Raw genomic sequence first — 18,137 nt, 5'->3', positions numbered from 1 at the left:
AAGAACAAAGACCAAACTTAACCACGACCAAACGTTTCAGAACAAAGACCAAAACTTAACCACGACCAAACGTTTCAGAACAAAGACCAAACTTAACCACGACCAAACGTTTCAGAACAGAGACCAAACTTAACCAGACCAAACGTTTCAGAACAGAGACCAAACTTAACCACGACCAAACGTTTCAGAACAGAGACCAAAACTTAAACCACGACCAAACGTTTCAGAACAAAGACCAAATTAACCACGACCAAACGTTTCAGAACAAGACCAAACTAAACCGCGACCAAACGTTTTAGAACAGAGACCAAACTTAACCACGACCAACCGTTTAGAACAGAGACCAAACTAAACCGCGACCAACCGTTTTAGAACAGAGACAAACTAAACGCGACCAACCGTTTTAGAACAGAGACCAAACTAAACCAACGACCAACCGTTTTAGAAACAGAGACCAACTAAACGCACGACCAACGTTTCAGAAAAGAGACCAAACTAACCACGACCAACGTTTTAGAACAGAGACCAACTAAACCGCGACCAACCGTTTTAGAACAGAGACCAAACTAAACCGCGACCACCGTTTTAGAACAGAGACCAAACTAAACCCGACCAACCGTTTTGAACAGAGACCAAACTAAACCACGACCAACCGTTTTAGAACAGAGACCAAACTAAACCGCGACCAAACCGTTAGAACAGACAAGCCACTTTAGAACAGCGACAAACTAAACCGCGACCAACCGTTTTAAAAACAGAGACCAAACTACCACGACCAACTTTCAGAACAGAGACCAACTAACCAACGACCAACCGTTTTAGAACAGAGACCAAACTAAACCGCGACCAACCGTTTTAGAACAGAGACCAAACTAAACCGCGACCAACCGTTTTAGAACAGAGACCAAACTAAACCACGACCAACCGTTTAGAACAGAGACCAAACTAAAACCACGACCAACCGTTTAGAACAGAGACCAAACTAAACCGCGACCAACCGTTTTAGAACAGAGACCAAACTAAACCGCGACCAACCGTTTAGAACAGAGACCAAACTAAACCGCGACCAACCGTTTTAGAACAGAGACCAAACTAACCGCGACCAACCGTTTTAGAAGAAAAGAAAAAGAGACCAAAACTAAACCGACCAACCGTTTTAGAACAGAGACCAAACTAAACCACGACAACCGTTTCAGAACAGAGACCAAACTTAACCCTAGACTACCATAACTAACCCGGTCTCCCAGACCAAAACATCTTTCATATCCCAGTATATGTGACAGTGTGCAGCTCCATACTACAGTCTGAGAGAGGGCTGCCTGGCTTGTCTCCCCAGCTAAAGAGCTCCGTTTCAGGCTAAAGGTGGTCCAGAGGTGGGGGCCCTTTCCTTAACATGTGTTGATGTATGGCTGGGCAGAGGTTAAGACACACACTACCCTTGTCCCCACACACGACCCCTCTCTCTCTCTGCACACACACACTACCCTTGTTCACACACACACACACCGCCACTGTCCGAAATTGCAAGACAGCGCAAAAAGACAAGCTTAGAAAAACACCTGCCCAATTAAAGTCTGGCGTATCCAATTTCAAACAAGCCCATGGCCAGGAAGAGGGAGAAAAAACTGAGGCTGCCTGTTGCCTTTCAGCTCGGAGTAACCCCATGGGCCATCCCAGCCAATTGGCCTCACTAAACAGAACAAGATTGGCTTTATAGCATAGGATAAACATTAGACAGGGATTAGGGTAATCTGCCAAGAGGTAGAGGGCATTTTAAATACACACACACACATATGAACGCTTGCACACTTAACCACATACCCAGACTTAACACACACACGTTCACACACACACCCGCCAGCTCAGACGGTGTGTTTTGAGGATGTAAAATGAAAGTGGCATGAAAAATGAAACAAGCCCTAGGGATTGGGGGTTAGACGGAGAGGTGGAGGAGGTAGAGCGGGGAGRAGAGGCGAGGCGAGAGGGAGAGACAAGGGGTCTGATTCATAGACCCGAGGAGGTCCCTAATTCCTGTTCATCCTTGGTATTGAAGAGGCGATAGATACTCTTGGAGGGGGTCTCACTCTGACACCCCCAGCGCACACAACACATAGGCAACACCTACATGTCCACATACATACAAACACATTCCATAAACACCTGCACATACACACACACACACACACACACGATAATATTGACATTTGTAGGCCCTGGTAGAAGATGTTCTTACATAACCACATCTGATAATTACTGAGACTTTGTCACTTGAAAAAGGGCAGCTAAAGAGAAACAGTTTTATTACACAGTTGATACATGTTACGGCCAAATCCTAACTTGGTACTCCAGAGAAAGATTTTACACATAGGTTTGAGTTGTGTATGTACATTAGTGTACAAAAYATTAGGAACACCTTCCTAATATTGAGTTGCACCCCCTTTTGCCCTCAGAACAGCTTCAATTCCTCAGGGTATGGACTACAAGGTGTCGAAAGMGTTCCGCAGGGATGCTGGCCCATGTGGACTCCAATGCTTCCCAMAGTTGTGTCAAGTTAGCTGGATGACCTTTGGGTGGTGGACCATTCTTGATASACACAGGAAACTGTTGAGCATGAAAAACTCAGCAGCATTGCAGTTCTTGACACACACATACCCCGTTCAATGGCACTTAAATATTTTGTCTTGCCCATTCACCCACTCAATGGCACATACACAATCCACACATACATAAGGTCAAAATCATTATAAAGCAATTATCGGACTCCTCTTTGAATTTGTATATTTTTCCAAAACACAGTTGTCCTGAGTCTGCACAGACCTGCCAGGACCTTGAATCATTGGATACACTCAAGTTTTTTAATCCCGTATCTCTCAACACATTCAAGAAAATAGGCATGGCCTCTAAACCTTCCAGCTGCCTACTGGACCCTATTCCAACTAAACTACTGTAAGAGCTATTTCCTGTGCTTGGCCCTCCTATGTTGAACAAAATAAATGGTTCCCTCTCTTCCGGATGTGTACCAAACTCACTAAAAGTGGCAGTAATAAAGCCTCTCCTGAAAAAGCCAAACCTTGTCCAAGAAATGTTTTTTAACTGTCGGCCTATATCGAATCTCCCATTCCTCTCAGAAATATTAGAAAAATCTTTTGCACAGGAACTCACTGCCTTCCTGAAGACAAATAATGTATACGAAACATTCCAGTCTGGTTTTAGACCCCATCATAGTACTGAGACTGTGCTCGTGAAGGTGGTAAATGACCTTTTAATGGCGTCAGACCAAGGCTCTGCATCTGTCCTCGTGCTCCTAGACCTTAGTGCTGCTTTTGAYACCTTTTGACACCATCAATCACCACATTCTTTTGGAGAGATTGGAAACCCAAATTTGGTCTACACGGACAAGTTCTTGCCTGGTTTAGATCTTGGGGCAGCAGGTAGCCTAGTGGTTAGAGCGTTGGGCCGGTAACCGAAAGGTTGCTAGATCGAATCCCCGAGMTGACAAGGTAAAAATCTGTCGTTCTGCCCCTAAACAATGCAGTTAACCCACTGTTCCTAGGCCGTCATTGTAAATAAGAATTTGTTCTTAATTGACTTGCCTAGTTAAATAAAGGTTCAATAAAATAAATAAATAATCTGTATATCTGTGTATGGAAAGATATCAGTTTTTGTCTGTGGATGGCTCATTTTTTACTTTAAATTCAATACATAGATGCTAGTTCTAGTTCCCAAGAAACAAAGAGATCTGCTGTTTGATCTGACAATTAATCTTGGTTGTTGTACAGTCATCTCCAAACGAGGGAATAACAGACGTTCTTACAGGTAAGTCAGGATAAAGTTAGGATAAAGTAATCCTCCTAACCCCCCCCTCCCCCTTAAAAGAGTTAGATGCACTATTGTAAAGTGGTTGTTCCACTGGATATCATAAGGTGAATGCACCAATTTGTAAGTCGCTCTGGATAAGAGAGTCTGCTAAATGACTTAAATGTAAATGTAAATATCTCAAATAAAACTGTGAAGGACCTCAGCGTTACTCTGGACTCTGATCTCTCTTTTGATGAACCTATCAGTAATATTTCAAGGGCAGCTTTTTTCCATCTTCGTAACATTGAAAGAATCTGAAATGTTTTGTCCCCCCAAAAAATTGCTAAAAACAAACAAGCTAAAAAAAAAAACTATTCCATGCTTTTGTCACTTCTAGATTAGACTACTGCAATGCTCTACTCTCCGGCCACCCAGCTAAAGCACTAAATCAACTTCAGTTAGTGCTAATTACGTCTGATAGAATCTTGACTAGAACCAAAACATTTGATCATATTACTTTAGTGCTATCCTCTCTACACTGGCTTCCTGTTAAAGCTAGGGCTAATTTCAAGGTTTTACTGCTAACCTACAAAGCATTACATGGACCTGCTCCTACCTATCTCTCTGATTTGGTTCTGCCATACATACCTACATGCACGCTACGGTCACAAGACACAGGCCTCCTTATTGTCCCTAGAATTTCTAAGCAAACAGCTGGAGGCAGGGCTTTCTCCTATTGAGCTCAATTTTTATGGAATGGTCTGCCTATCCATGTGAGAGATACATACTCGGTCTCAACCTTTAAGTCTTTATTGAAGACTAATCTCTTCAGTAGGTCCTATGATTGAGTGTAGTCTGGCCCAGGGGAACGGCAAGGCACTGGAGTGACAAACCTGTCCCTGTCCCTGGCCACCGCTCAGAGCCTAGTTCCTCTCTAGGTTCATTCCTAGGTTCTTGCGTTTCTTGGGAGTTTTTCCTAGCCACCGTGCGTCTACATCTGCATTGCTTGCTGTTTGGGTTTTTAGGCTGGGTTCCTGTATAAGCACTTTGTGACATCTGCTGATGTTACAAGGTCTTTATAAATATATTTGATTTGATGTCTCATCTAAACTGATTGAAGTGGATTTAACAAGTGACATAAATAATGGATCAAAGCTTTCACCTGGATTCACCTGGTCAGTCTGTCATGGAAAGAGCATAATGTCCACTCATTGTATATCTCATGATAGGATTCAGTCTCTGTGATTGGCTGTTGATCATGCTCTTCTTCCTGTAACTCAGGGGGCTGTGAGCCAATCGCGGAGGCTGTTGCGGACCTGGAGGGGCCGCCCCTGCAACAGGAGTCTGCCGCCAAGTTCATCAAAAAGAAACAGCCGTCCAAGAAAGTCAAGACCAAGACAGGTCAGTCAGGGGATGGACACAAACAAACTCAGACCCTGTGTGTGGAAATCTCATCCTTAGCTTGTGATTCACCCTCCTTTAGCTCGTACAGTACAGTATCTGACTGGTTTCATGTCTGCTGGGGCTGTTCTTATGCTGTGTTCAGATCGTGCTGATGCTCTTTTCATATTAGGCTCACACTGAGCTCAAGCTCTGTTCGATGTCTTTCTCTCTCTCTCTTCTCTCTCCCATCTGGTTCTACTCTCCTCCCTCCCTCCATCCCTCCCTCCCTGATTGGATGTAATAGCTGGCGAATTGCAATTTTTCCGGTCATTATCAAAGTTGAGATTTTGGGGGGGCGCTCCAAATAGTTTTTTAATCAAATGAGTTAAAGCTGTAGTTGGACTGACTGCTGTAACTGAGGAGGAAAAGGCACAGTGTTTTCCACCCTCAGAACGGGATGTTTTTTTCTGTTTGATTTCCAAACATAATTTGTCTTGACCCATTTTGTATGTCTCAGATAAACAATCATCAGTCGTAGACAGACAGAAGGGAATTCCGTATTAAATTCCCATGTTGAGGAAATAGAGACTTAATTAAATAAATGAATGCAACAGACTGACAGCTCCTTCTGTAGCTGATGGATGTGAGAGGGGTAGGCTGCTGCACACACTGCTCTTTCTCCACTTAGACACTCCTGGTTTGAATTGAGCACAACTCCATGTTTGTCTTTTCTAAGATGACGTTGGATGGCTTTGAGGAGCACTAAACATGAGTGGTTAGAAGTGAGCAGATGTTGTGTGTGTTGTGTCGGCAGTCCATTACCCTTTTTGTGTGGTTAATCCACCCAGGCGTCGCCGCTAATGAGCTGAGCCCCACTGAGGAGGTGTGGGAGACACAGACAGGCGACGCTTGGGGATCGTTAAGAACACACGCATACACACTACACATTCACAGACACACACACACTTCCTCTACATAAAGCCCACACACATACTCTGGGCATATGCATTTACATCCATACGCTCGATCACACCCAGATACTATTGAACAGCATACATTTTTTTCAGACCTCTTAGCTCCAATGGCCGTCACGTGCACACAAAAGGGATGCGGTGCAATTAAAAATCCATTCCGCAAGCCAATTGAAAGAACCAGMACAAAAACACAGGAAAAACAAACAAACAAAATACGTGTATTTCCCCTGTTAACCCTAATGGAGAGAATACCACACAGACCACCACTCAACACACACTGAGGTAAGACTCTGTGAAGTGGTTACACCATGATTCACAGTTGTATTGGGGAGGCCATGTGAGGGCTTTTCATGTATATGACTTAAGCCTTCCGCATGCTTCGGTTCCCGAACACGGCTAGACGAACCGAACGAGTGTGCTTGCATACTCCCTTAAAAGACCTTCGCTTGAAAAACGAGAAAAAAGCAGCAATGTTGAGACCCCATAGTCAGTATACACTTCCTCAGAAAAGTCAGAATTATTCTAAGAACTCAAGAAACCTGTAATTAATTTTGACATTTTTGTCGGAGATCTTAGTCGCGCAATTTTACATCTAACTAAGATGTTTGGTGCAGTATTTCCCAAGTGAAAAAATGTGCATGAAAACAATTTGTCTTGTTGAATGACAACAACACTTCATTGAAGAATCCCTACTGTTGACCAATCACCGACAAATTGGCGCAGACTTCGGCTTGCCTCGAGAGAAAAAATGTGTGTGTACGAACAGCCGGGGGAAAAAAACATTTACGAAGACCAAAACAAACAAAAACATAACAAACTGTTCTGAACTGTTTCGGATGAGAAGCATGCGGACTCCTTTTCAAAAGAGCAGTGRGATGGATTGTTCCCTTTCTAGAGTCATTTAGGGAGAGTGGCACACGGAAGTGAGTGATGGTCAGGCTCTATTGAGGATGCCTGTTGTGGCGCAACCAATCTGGCCTCTATGGTAATCAAATCAAACTTTATTTAGTGCATTTAAACACTACATTAAAGCAATAAATGACAAAAGGGAAAGCGAACAGGAAGCCGTAAAGAGGATAAATAAAATCACTTATTAAAGGCCCGACTAAAATGGTGTCTGCTTGTCTTACCTGACAGGGCAAGCTGTTCCATAACTGAGGGGCTTTAATAGGGAACTCGCCGCCCCCCTGCCTTGGTTCTGCATCTAGGTACAAACAGACATGCTCCTTTGGAGCGAAGTGACATCAATGGGTTGTTTGGAACAAGCATGCCTGTCAGATAACAGGGGGCAAGGCATGCAGTGCTTTAAAAGTTAAGAGTAAGATTTTAAAATCAGACCGATACTTTACAGGCAGCCAGTGTATTGCAGATAAAACTTTGTGCCTACTTGTGTTGGTTAAAATGCGAGCTGCAGTGTTCTGTACAAGTTGTACTCTTTTAATAGTAGAGTCTGAGCAGCAGGAAAGGAGGGCATTACAATAGTCTAATCTATTAGTTGAAACAAATGCATGGACCAATTTTTGGTCATCTGGTTGAGAGATGAAGTGTCTAATTCTGTAAATGTTCCTGAGATGAAAGTATGCTGTTCTGGATATGCTTTTTATGTGGTTGTCAAAAGTTAGGCTGGGGTCAAAGGTAACACAAAGGTTTTTAACAACCATGTTTGGTGTGATGGGGCAACCATCAATGTTAACATTGAGGTCTGATACTTTATTTGAGAGTTTCTTGTGGCCAATTAGCATAATTTCTGTCTTATCAGAGTTTAAATGCAAGAACTTTGTTTTTCATCCAGTGTTTAACATCTGTGATGCATTTCTCAAGGYGGGCTGAATGTGACGTATCGTCTGGTTTAAAACTTCTTAGGGATCAAATCCCGTTAACGGGATCGATTTGACAACAGCCAGTGAAATTGCAGGGCGCCAAATTCAAACAACAGAAATCTCATAATTAAAATTCCTCAAACATACAAGTATTATACACCATTTTAAAGATAAACTTCTTGTTAATCCAACCACAGTCTCTGATTTCAAAAAGGCTTTACGGCGAAAGCATACCATGCGATTATGTTAGGTCAGCGCCTAGTCACAAAAAACATACAGCCATTTTCCAGCCAAAGAGAGGAGTCACAAAAAGCAGAAATAGAGATAAAATGAATCACTAACCTTTGATGATCTTCATCAGATAACACTCATAGGACTTCATGTTACACAATACATGTATGTTTTGTTCTATAAAGTTCATATTTATATCCAAAAATCTCAGTTTACATTGGCGCGTTATGTTCAGTAATGTTTTGCCTCCAAAACATACGGTGAATTTGCAGAGAGCCACATCAATTTACAGAAATACTCATCATAAACTTTGATGAAAGATACAAGTGTTAWACATAGGATTAAAGATAAACTTCTACTTAATGCAACTGCTGTGTCAGATTTCATATAAGCTTTATGGCGAAAGCACACCATACGATAATATGAGTACAGCGCTCAGCCACCAAAACAAGCCATACAGAAACCCGCCAAGTTGTGGAGTCAATAAAAGTCAGAAATAGCATCATCAATATTCACTTACCTTTGATGATCTTCATCGGAATGCACTCCCAGGAATCCCAGTTCCACAATAAATGTTTGGTTTGTTCGATAAAGTCTATCTTTATGTCCAAATACCTCCTTTTTGTTTGTCCGTTTAGTTCACTAATCCAAATGCACAAAGCGCGGGCACTAAGTCCAGACGAAAAGTCAAAAAAGTTCCATTACAGTACGTAGAAACATGTCAAACGATGTATATAATCAATCTTTAGGATGTTTTTATCATAAATCTTCAATAATATTCCAACCGGACAATTCCGTTGTCATTAGAAAGGAAAGGGAACGGAGCTCGCCATGCGTGATAAACAACTCATGGCTTTCAGCTGAGCCACTAACTCTGAGTGGTCTTATTCTCTCCCCTTTCACAATAGAAGCCTGAAACAACTTTCTAAAGACTGTTGGCATCTAGTGGAAGCCTTAGGAAGTGCAATCTGACCCCATTTACACTGGATATTGGGTTTTCGCCTGCCATATGAGTTCTGTTATACTCACAGACATCATTCAAACAGTTTTAGAGGCTTCGGAGTGTTTTCTATCCAAGTCTACTAATAATACGTCTATCCTAGCTTCTGGGCCTGAGTAGCAGGCAGTTTACTCTGGGAACGCTTTTCATTATTTATACATATATTTGTTTGCCTTCACCTCCCTTATCTCACCTCACTTGCTCACATTGTATATAGACTTATTTTTTTTCACTGTATTATTGACTATATGTTTGTTTTACTCCATGTGTAACTATGTGTTGTTGTATGTGTCGAACTGCTTTGCTTTATCTTGGCCAGGTCGCAATTGTAAATGAGAACGTGTTCTCAATTTGCCTACCTGGTTAAATAAAGGTTAAATAAAAATAAAATAAATAAAAATCCTGACGTGAAAATACTGCCCCCTATCCCAAAGAAGTTAATTAACTGATAAATACAACTGAGTGTCATCAGCATAGCATTGAATATGCATGTTGTGCTTACAGAGGACATTACCCAGGGCTAGCATGTCCAGTGAAAATAAAAGGGGTCCAAGCACAAAACCTTGAACGCCAAATCCAACCTTGGAACTTTCCGATGAATTATCCCCCAGCTGAACAAATTGATACCGCTCGGAAAGGTATAMTTTGTTAGCCTGTTTAAGAATTTGTCCTCGTAGACCAACCAAGTCATCTAACATCTTAATGCGGATAGCAAGATCAATAGTGCCAAAGGCACCAGCAGTGAAATCTAAGAGAACAAGAATAAAGACATGACCACAGTCAGAGGACAGCAGCAGGTCATTTACTACTTCAACTTGTAGTAAGGCACTAAAGTAAAACTACAGAAAATGTGGCAAAGAAATACATGTTTTCTCCTGAATACTAAGCGTTAATTTGGGGGGATATCCAACACAACACAAAACATCACTGAGTACCACTCTTCATATTTTCAAACATGGTGGTGACTACATCATGTTATGAGTATGCTTGTCATCGCCAAGGACTAGGGATTTTTTTTTAAATTAAAATTAACAGAATAGAGATAGCCACATGATGTATTTGATTTTTTTACATTTGGATTCATAGTCCTACTTGAATAGTGGATAGCCTACATTAACACTTTTTTTTTTTTTTCACCTTTATTTAACTAGGTAGGCTAGTTGAGAACAAGTTCTCATTTGCAACTGCGACCTGGCCAAGATAAAGCATAGCAATTCGACACATACAACAACACAGAGTTACAAATGGAATAAACAAAACATACAGTCAATAATACAGTAGAAAAATAAGTCTATATACAATGTGAGCAAATGAGGTGAGATAAGGGAGGTAAAGGCAAAAAAGGCCATGGTGGCGAGGTAAATACAATATAGCAAGTAAAACACTGGAATTGTAGATTTGCAGTGGAAGAATGTGCAAAGTAGAAATAGAAAGAATGGGGTGCAAAGGAGCAAAATAAATAAATACAGTAGGGGAAGAGGTAGTTGTTTGGGCTAAATTATAGATGGGCTATGTACAGGTGCAGTAATCTGTGAGCTGCTCTGACAGCTGGTGCTTAAAGCTAGTGASGGAGATAAGTGTTTCCAGCTTCAGAGATTTTTGCAGTTCGTTCCAGTCATTGGCAGCAGAGAACTGGAAGGAAAGACGACCAAAGGAGGAATTGGCTTTGGGGGTGACCAGTGAGATATACCTGCTGGAGCGGGTGCTACGAGTGGGTGCTGCTATGGTGACCAGTGAGCTGAGATAAGGCGGTGACATGATGACTTGGTGACAGCCAAGTGTCTTTGAGAGTGTAATTGTCGGATGTGGATCACGTGACCTTTGAACGAGATGGCCACATGAACTAAGAGCTCCGCACAAGTAGTTTCCAATTCTTAATCTTACCTCCACTTCAAGTTAAAACTCCATTAGCTTTAGTCAAAAAGTAATGGCGGCTACAAAAGGCGACATTACAGGTGACATTTTACCCGGACTCGAGTAATAGCCGCGGAAAAAGCCTCCAAGAAACAGCTAGCTTCAGAAAAAGCTAGCGCTATTAGCCAGGAGCAAGAGGACCCGTCCCTCCCGAGGCCCAACAACTGCCAACCTTGCACTCTGTCAAAGACATCCTTTCTGAGCTGAGATCCCAACGTACAGAACTCAACATCAAATTAGATGACATTAACTCTCAGCTCAGTGCGATGGGGGCACGGTGACAACCCTGGAAAATGCTTTGCCTGACATCAACAACAAGATTACCATCAACGTGAGCGCCTGGATGAGGCAGAGGGGCGAATCCTATCCGTGGAAAACTCACTGGCAGATGCCATGGAAACAATAGCATCTTCTAAAAATAGCATCTGGAAGAGAAAACAGAGGACCTGGAAAATAGGGGGCGAAGGAATAATTGTGTTCTATTAAATCTGTCTGAAAAAGAAGAGGGTAACATACCACTGATCCGCTACCTGCAAGACAAACTGTCCACCGACAGGCCCATAGAACTCGAGAGAGTTCACCGAGCACTGAGGCCCCCACCAGCAGCCAAACAACCACCGTGCCCAATCACCATACGTTTCCTGATGTTCACCGACAAGGAACGAGTCCTACAGGCGGCGAAAATCAACACCATTGCAGTGGGAAACGCTGTGTGTTGCTAACTGTTCCCGTTTTTCGGGAAAACAGAATTGAGACTGAGCGTGGGGTTAATAGATCCAACGGAATATGTCGACTTGTTTTGGATCTCAGCTGTGGTGTTCAGAGATTTGTTATTTTATGCACACCATTTATTTTAATTTGATGTGATCGCAGCTGTAACTATTATCCACCTATACCCAGAGATGACTTGCACTAGAGTTCGATTATTGTTCAATGACGTTGACTAGTACCTTAAATCTACTGACATGGAACTGCCATGGTCTAGGTCATGCAATAAAACGGAAAAAGATACTATGTGCTCTCAAAAAGGAAAAAGCAGACATTGCGCTATTACAACAAACACACCTCTGTGATGCCGAACCTGCTAAACTCCGCAGAGCTTGGGTGGGACAGGTGTATTTCTCATCTTTCAAATCCAACAGTAGAGGCACAGCCATACTTATCCATAAGCATGTTCCATTCATAATTGACAAAAACACATCTGATCCAGAGGGGAGATGCATTCTGATAACTGGGTCACTGTATGGGCAACCAATTACTATCTTACATATATATGCCTCTAACACAGATACTCCTTCATGTTGAAAATGATAACCCTGTTCAATGAGCATTGTGTTTCCTTTGGAGTGGTGGCTGGAGATTTTAATTGTACCCTCAACACAACCCTAGACAAATCATCTGAAGTCCCCTCCACAAATCCTAGATCTGCCACATGTACAATCGGACCCATAGCACTTTCAGATCACGCCTTTGTCCACCTCCGCTTTGACCTCTGCAAAAACAACCMGAGGTCAAAGAGCTGGAAATTCAACACCTCCATGTTATCAAACGAAGCGTTCCATACATTGGTTACTACATGGATAGACAACTACACACAAGACAACAAAGACTCTCCTGTTTCTCCGGCCACAATGTGGGATGCTGCCAAAGCCACACTGAGGTCACCTAATTGCATATGCTTCCTCTAAGAAAAAAGAAATGGAAGCACGCAGGTTAGATCTTGAGGGAGCTGGAACGCCGTGAAAAAGTACATAAACATTCCCCAGACAGCACCTTCTGGAGTCAACTTAAAGCAGCCAAAGCCAAACTGAACTTGGACTATACTCGGGAGATAAAAAAAGAAGWAATMTTTACTAAACAGAAATACCATGAGTATAGCAATAGGCCGAGTAGATTGCTTGCTTACCAATAAATAAATAAAAAAGAGTAGTCATGTCCAAATAAGATAAATTTAACTTTTCATGATTTTTACCGCAAACCATATACTTCTGAGAGAAAACTTACGAATGCAGAACTCCATTCCTTCCTGGAGGGAATCTCGCTACCAAAACTATCAGAGACCGACCAAGAAGATCTCAACTCCCCCTTCACTCCTGAGGAGGTCCTGGAAGAAATGATCTCCATGCCACCTAACAAGTCCCCAGGCCCAGACAGATTTCCCAGAGAGTTCTACAAAGCTTTTTGGCCCCAGCTTAGCCCTATTTTCATGCCAATGCTGGATGATTTTTGCAAAAACGGAGCTGTCCCAGACTCTACGTACACAGCCCGCATTACAGTGTTGCTCAAAAAAGACAAGGACCCTCTATCCTGCTCGCCCTTCCGGCCCATAAGCTTGTTGGATTTCCACTACAAAATAATTACCAAATTGCTCGCCAAAAGACTATGGCAGATTCCCTTTGGGACGTGGCACAAGACAAGGATACTCGCTGTCCCCCCTGCTCTACTTGTTGGGGCGGAGCCTTTGTCAGAGTTGATAAGGAGAAATCCAAGTATTATGGGGATTTCTGCAGGCGGCCTGCAGCACAAGATTTTGTTCTACTCGGATGATGTCTTGCTCTACATATCCAACCCTGAGAAATCCCTCCCGTTTTAGACACAATTGCTCAGGATGGCAATATAAGATACATTATAACAAATCCACTGTTTGCCCTCTCAATATTACACTCAACAGCTCTATGAAGACACTCTGTCCGTTCCAATGGAAGACACAAAGGTTTCAATACCTTGATCTTTGTAACACCAGATCTGAAAAATGGCCTTTTCAAGGAAAATTATCTCCCACTCCTGGATCGAATCAAGAACGATCTCCAAACTTGGATCTTAGTCAGAAGAATCAATGTTATCCGTATGAACATCCTCCTTAGATTTAACTATTTATTTCAGATGCTCCCATGCTATTTCCCAGTTTCCTTTTTCAAAACAACTAACCAAAGCATCACCAAATTTATATGGGGCAATAAAAAACCTAGGATCAAGTTCTCCACTCTATCGAAACCTGAATCTAAGGGTGGTCTTGCCCTTCCCTCCCTTCAATTGTACTACTGGTCTGCCCAAATCCGCAACATGCTAACATGGATCACAAACAGACAAGACTCAATGTGGATTCAGATAGAAGCCCAATCCTGTGGTTCATTGCCCCTAAGCTCAATTATATTAWTTAATAACTTTAGTGAAGTGGGCAACATAGCCAAAACCTTTGTGATTTACAGCACCCTMCTAGCATGGAGGGACTGTAAGAAATACCTKGGCATTTCCTCCCAAATATGTTCTCACTCGCCTATAGTATGCAACCCAGACTTGCCAAAAGCCCTGAGTGATGCCAACTTTAATCTTTGGCATCCTCTAGGGATCAGGACCTTTTCAGACCTGTTTCRTCAGCAAACCACTACACTGAAATCCTTTCAAGRGCTCTGCAGTGAATTCAATGTGCCAAGATCCATTATTTTAATGTATATCTTCAAATTAGACACGTCATTTCCTCATCATTTACTTCCAAGAGGAGAGCTCAGCTGAATGAAGTTGAGACCCTTCTTGCTACACCACAATCCATCAAAGGCAAAATCTCATATCTATAGACTCCTTTCTGAGAAAGGGGACTCCACCTTTACTCCTTTGAAAAGAATCTGGGTAAAGGACCTTTGTCTGACTATCAGTGATGAGTTATGGGCGGATGTTTACGACAGGGTATGCTGCTCCTCTACTAATGTAAAAATGAAAGAATCTAATTGCACATTTTTGTACACATTTTTTTACACCCCAGTGAGACTCCACAGAATGAACACAGACAATTCTCCTGATTGTAAAAGATGTACCTCTGAAAGGGGAACCTATATGCATGTATTTTGGAGTTATAGAGAGATTACCAGATTATGGCAATCTATACATACTGCTGCACAGAAAATACTAATGTACATTTTGGTATGACCCCCTGTATCTGTCGTCTTAATGCCCAGCAGGACTTTGTTCTTGATCCTGACAGAGAAAATGTGTTTATGACTATCACATACTTTGCTAAGAAATGTATTCTTCTATTGTGGGCTTCTAATACTTCTCCTACATTTAAAATGTGGATTGACCAGATGGACTTTCTTCCTCTTGAAAAGTTTACTTATGACCTCCGCAAGAGACAGCCCAGGTTTGATAGACTCTGGTCTCCACTACGCAACTATATTTCAAATTGGACAGAGTGAATGGGGTGATTAGGGAGATGAGCAGGTACATGGTGTGTAAGGTGCTGTAGAAACGAATGATTTGCTCGTCGTCTACGCTAAAGCTGGAAATACCTAATAGGAACGGTGATCGTGCTGCTGCAAGTTTGTTTTGTTTTATGTTTAATTTCATCATATTATTTACGTCTGCCACATCTGTGAATGTGGAATGTGTTTTGTTGGTTGATTGAAAAACAAGAAAACTTAATCAAACATTTAAATTTAAAAAAAATAATGTGTAATTGTCTTAGTGATGCTACCTGATTCATGTCTTGCTCCAGTCTGAATTATTCTCCTCTCTTTTGAATCCTATCTGCTCCAAACAACCAGACCCCAATATCATACCATGCTCCAGGGGTGGGTGGGCTGCCTGGGGTTTACCGCCGGCAACGGATATCTGTCTGCCTGAACGTCCTGTGGGCTTTATAGCCCACCTGAGGGGCGTGTGTGTGTCTCTCTCTCTCTCTCTCTGTGCCTCCCCTGTCCTCCCACTGTCAAACGTCATAAAAACAGAAAACGGAAATAATCCCTAATTAGTTTTGTTTGTAATGGAAATCTTCAGAGGATGGAACTGTGTGGTTTGGACCTAGAGAGAGAAGGCGCTCTGTCCAGGCATGTCCCTCTTACAACCAAACCACCACCCATCAGGGAGTGTGAGAGAGAGGTGGAAAGAGAAGGACATCCAAACCAATTTACATATATGAACTCAGAGAGAATTTCCAGAACGGTGGGGGCACACGGCCCACAGGCGAAAGCAGAAGGGGCTAAATGAACAAATCAACGTACACCTCTATACCTCCCTCCTTCACCGTAGACAAACCACACACACACCTTCTACCTGTGGCAGACGTTAAGGTAATTAGGCTCCAACCAACCCCTCTGTTAGGGTGCATGGGAGCCAGGAAGCACCTCTAGTACAGTTGAAAGGCTTCAAACGGTGTCTTGGATAGAACTGTGTCGCTGCTCGCTCTCCTTCTCTTCTYTAGCGGCCTGGATGAAAGGGAGATGAAAGGGAGAGTGTCTCCTCTCTTCTTTCCTCCGAACCCCCCACGGCCCACCTGGGATCACAGGGACGCCACCTATACCAGACACACACACACAGTTTAGAGACAGAGAGGCATTGGGCCCCGTTCAATCAAAACTGCTAACAGAGTGTTGGTAGCTGAGACACAAATACATGAAAAGAGGAATGATGCTAACTTGTGTTCCTGGAGACTGGGTTCATTTCAATGATCAGTCCCGGTCACAGACATAGTCACCAACATGCCCCTCTAACTTTCACTGAAGCAGTACTTTACTAAACAGTGGATCACTGAAAGTCTCCCTTCTCTCCTTATTTTCCTCGTTCCCTCCATCATAGGCCTGAGGAGGAGGGCTGTGTGTTTACAAGGTCACTTCCCTGAGGGCTCAGCCCAAACCCAGTTACCCCCCATCCGGTCAGTCTCCGGTCAGCAGCCACACAATACAGCTATTTAATAGCCATTAGCATCATCTCCAATCACATGCCTCTCTGCTGCTCTCAGACCCTCACCATTCATAATACCTTAGTATTAAGAACCGTCGAAGCCTGCAGGGCCACATTGCAGGCTTGCTCAGAGCTACGTTGAGTAAATTACAGCACGTTTATTCCGGTAGCCCAGTTATTAACCTTTTGCTGAACCGTTACTCTCCTCATTATCAAGCCAAAGCGAGGAGCAGCCGAATCGGATGTCTTCTAGCAGCCAGACATTGAGACAGTTCGACTGATTCGCCTCTAACTTACAAGCAAAGCACTGTAAACAGTTTTCCTCCAATCCCATCTACTGTGTCTCCAAGGCTGTACCAAGTGATATGCACCCATATGGACTTCATGCTCGGCATTGGGGGCCAAACGCTTGTGCACGACAGCCTTGTTGCAGCAGGACTGTGGTGTGTGGTGTGTGTGTGTGGGGTGTGGGTCCGTGTCGGTGTGTTTGGGTGTGTGTCGGTGTGTGTGTGTGTTAGGCAGGCATATTTGGAAGCGGGAACTGTGGGTCTGTCGTTTTATGCTTGGTGTTTTTATTAATGGGGGCTGAGTAGGGAATCGAGAGGCCTTCGATGCCAGACCCCCACGTCATACACACACAAACACACCTTCCCATCTGTGAAGACTCTTACAGATAAAGTGTGTGTTTTGTCCAAGTGTAAGTGTGTTTATGGTATGTGTGAGCATGTGTAAACTCAGGAGCAGCATCGCCTGCGTAGTGGGGTTCAGAGAGCGAGCCCAGGGGCTGCTGGAAGCATCCACGCTTTGGGATAGAAGAGGATACCGGCCTCCTGAGTGGCGCAGTGGTCTAAGGCACTGCATCGCAGTGCTWGCTGTGCCACTAGAGATTMTGGGTTSRAGTCCAGGCTCTGTCGCATCCGGCCGCGACCGGGAGACCCATGGGGCGGCGCACAATTGGCCCAGCGTCGTCCGGGTTAGGGGAGGGTTTGGCCGGCAGGGATGTCCTTGTCCCATCGCGCTCTAGCGACTCCTGTGGCGGGCCGGGCCCATGCACGCTGACATGGTCGCCAGGTGCACGGTGTTCCCTCCGACACATTGGTGCGGCTGGCTTCCGGGTTAAGTGGGCATTGTGTCAAGAAGCAGTGGGGCTTGGTTGGGTCGTGTTACGGAGGACGCACGGCTCTCGACCTTCGCCTCTCCCAAGTCCGTATGGGAGTTGCAGCGATGAGACAAGACTGTAACTACCAATTGGATACCATGAAATTGGGGAGGGGGAAACAAAGAAGATGCCAACTTTCTCATGGTGTCTGTCTCTGTCTGTGTCCGACTGTCTGTCTGCGTCCA

At 43.4% G+C, this 18,137-nt stretch overlaps 2 protein-coding genes across 3 annotated transcripts in view; both read left to right on the top strand.

Moving 5' to 3' along the window:
- The window catches only part of LOC139022591 (protein PTHB1-like), a 135,350-nt gene extending 124,498 nt beyond the window's left edge, over positions 1 to 10,852 (top strand). Inside the window, exon 7 of the mRNA XM_070443999.1 lies at positions 10,822 to 10,852. The gene's annotated coding sequence lies outside the window, so the exon portion shown is untranslated. The remainder of the gene's footprint in view (positions 1 to 10,821) is intronic.
- The window catches only part of LOC111964645 (protein PTHB1-like), a 164,450-nt gene that overhangs the window by 58,355 nt on the left and 87,958 nt on the right, over positions 1 to 18,137 (top strand). For both annotated transcript variants that reach the window (XM_070443997.1, XM_070443998.1), the window contains exon 7: positions 5,080 to 5,199. In XM_070443997.1, the coding sequence (XP_070300098.1) occupies positions 5,080 to 5,199 (120 nt within the window). The remainder of the gene's footprint in view (positions 1 to 5,079; positions 5,200 to 18,137) is intronic.

This window comes from Salvelinus sp. IW2-2015, linkage group LG6.1 (assembly GCF_002910315.2).
Source record: "Salvelinus sp. IW2-2015 linkage group LG6.1, ASM291031v2, whole genome shotgun sequence".
Taxonomy (NCBI): Eukaryota; Metazoa; Chordata; class Actinopteri; order Salmoniformes; family Salmonidae; genus Salvelinus; species Salvelinus sp. IW2-2015.
Note: the sequence above shows the minus strand (reverse complement) of the source record. Positions and strands in the feature narration are given on the sequence as shown.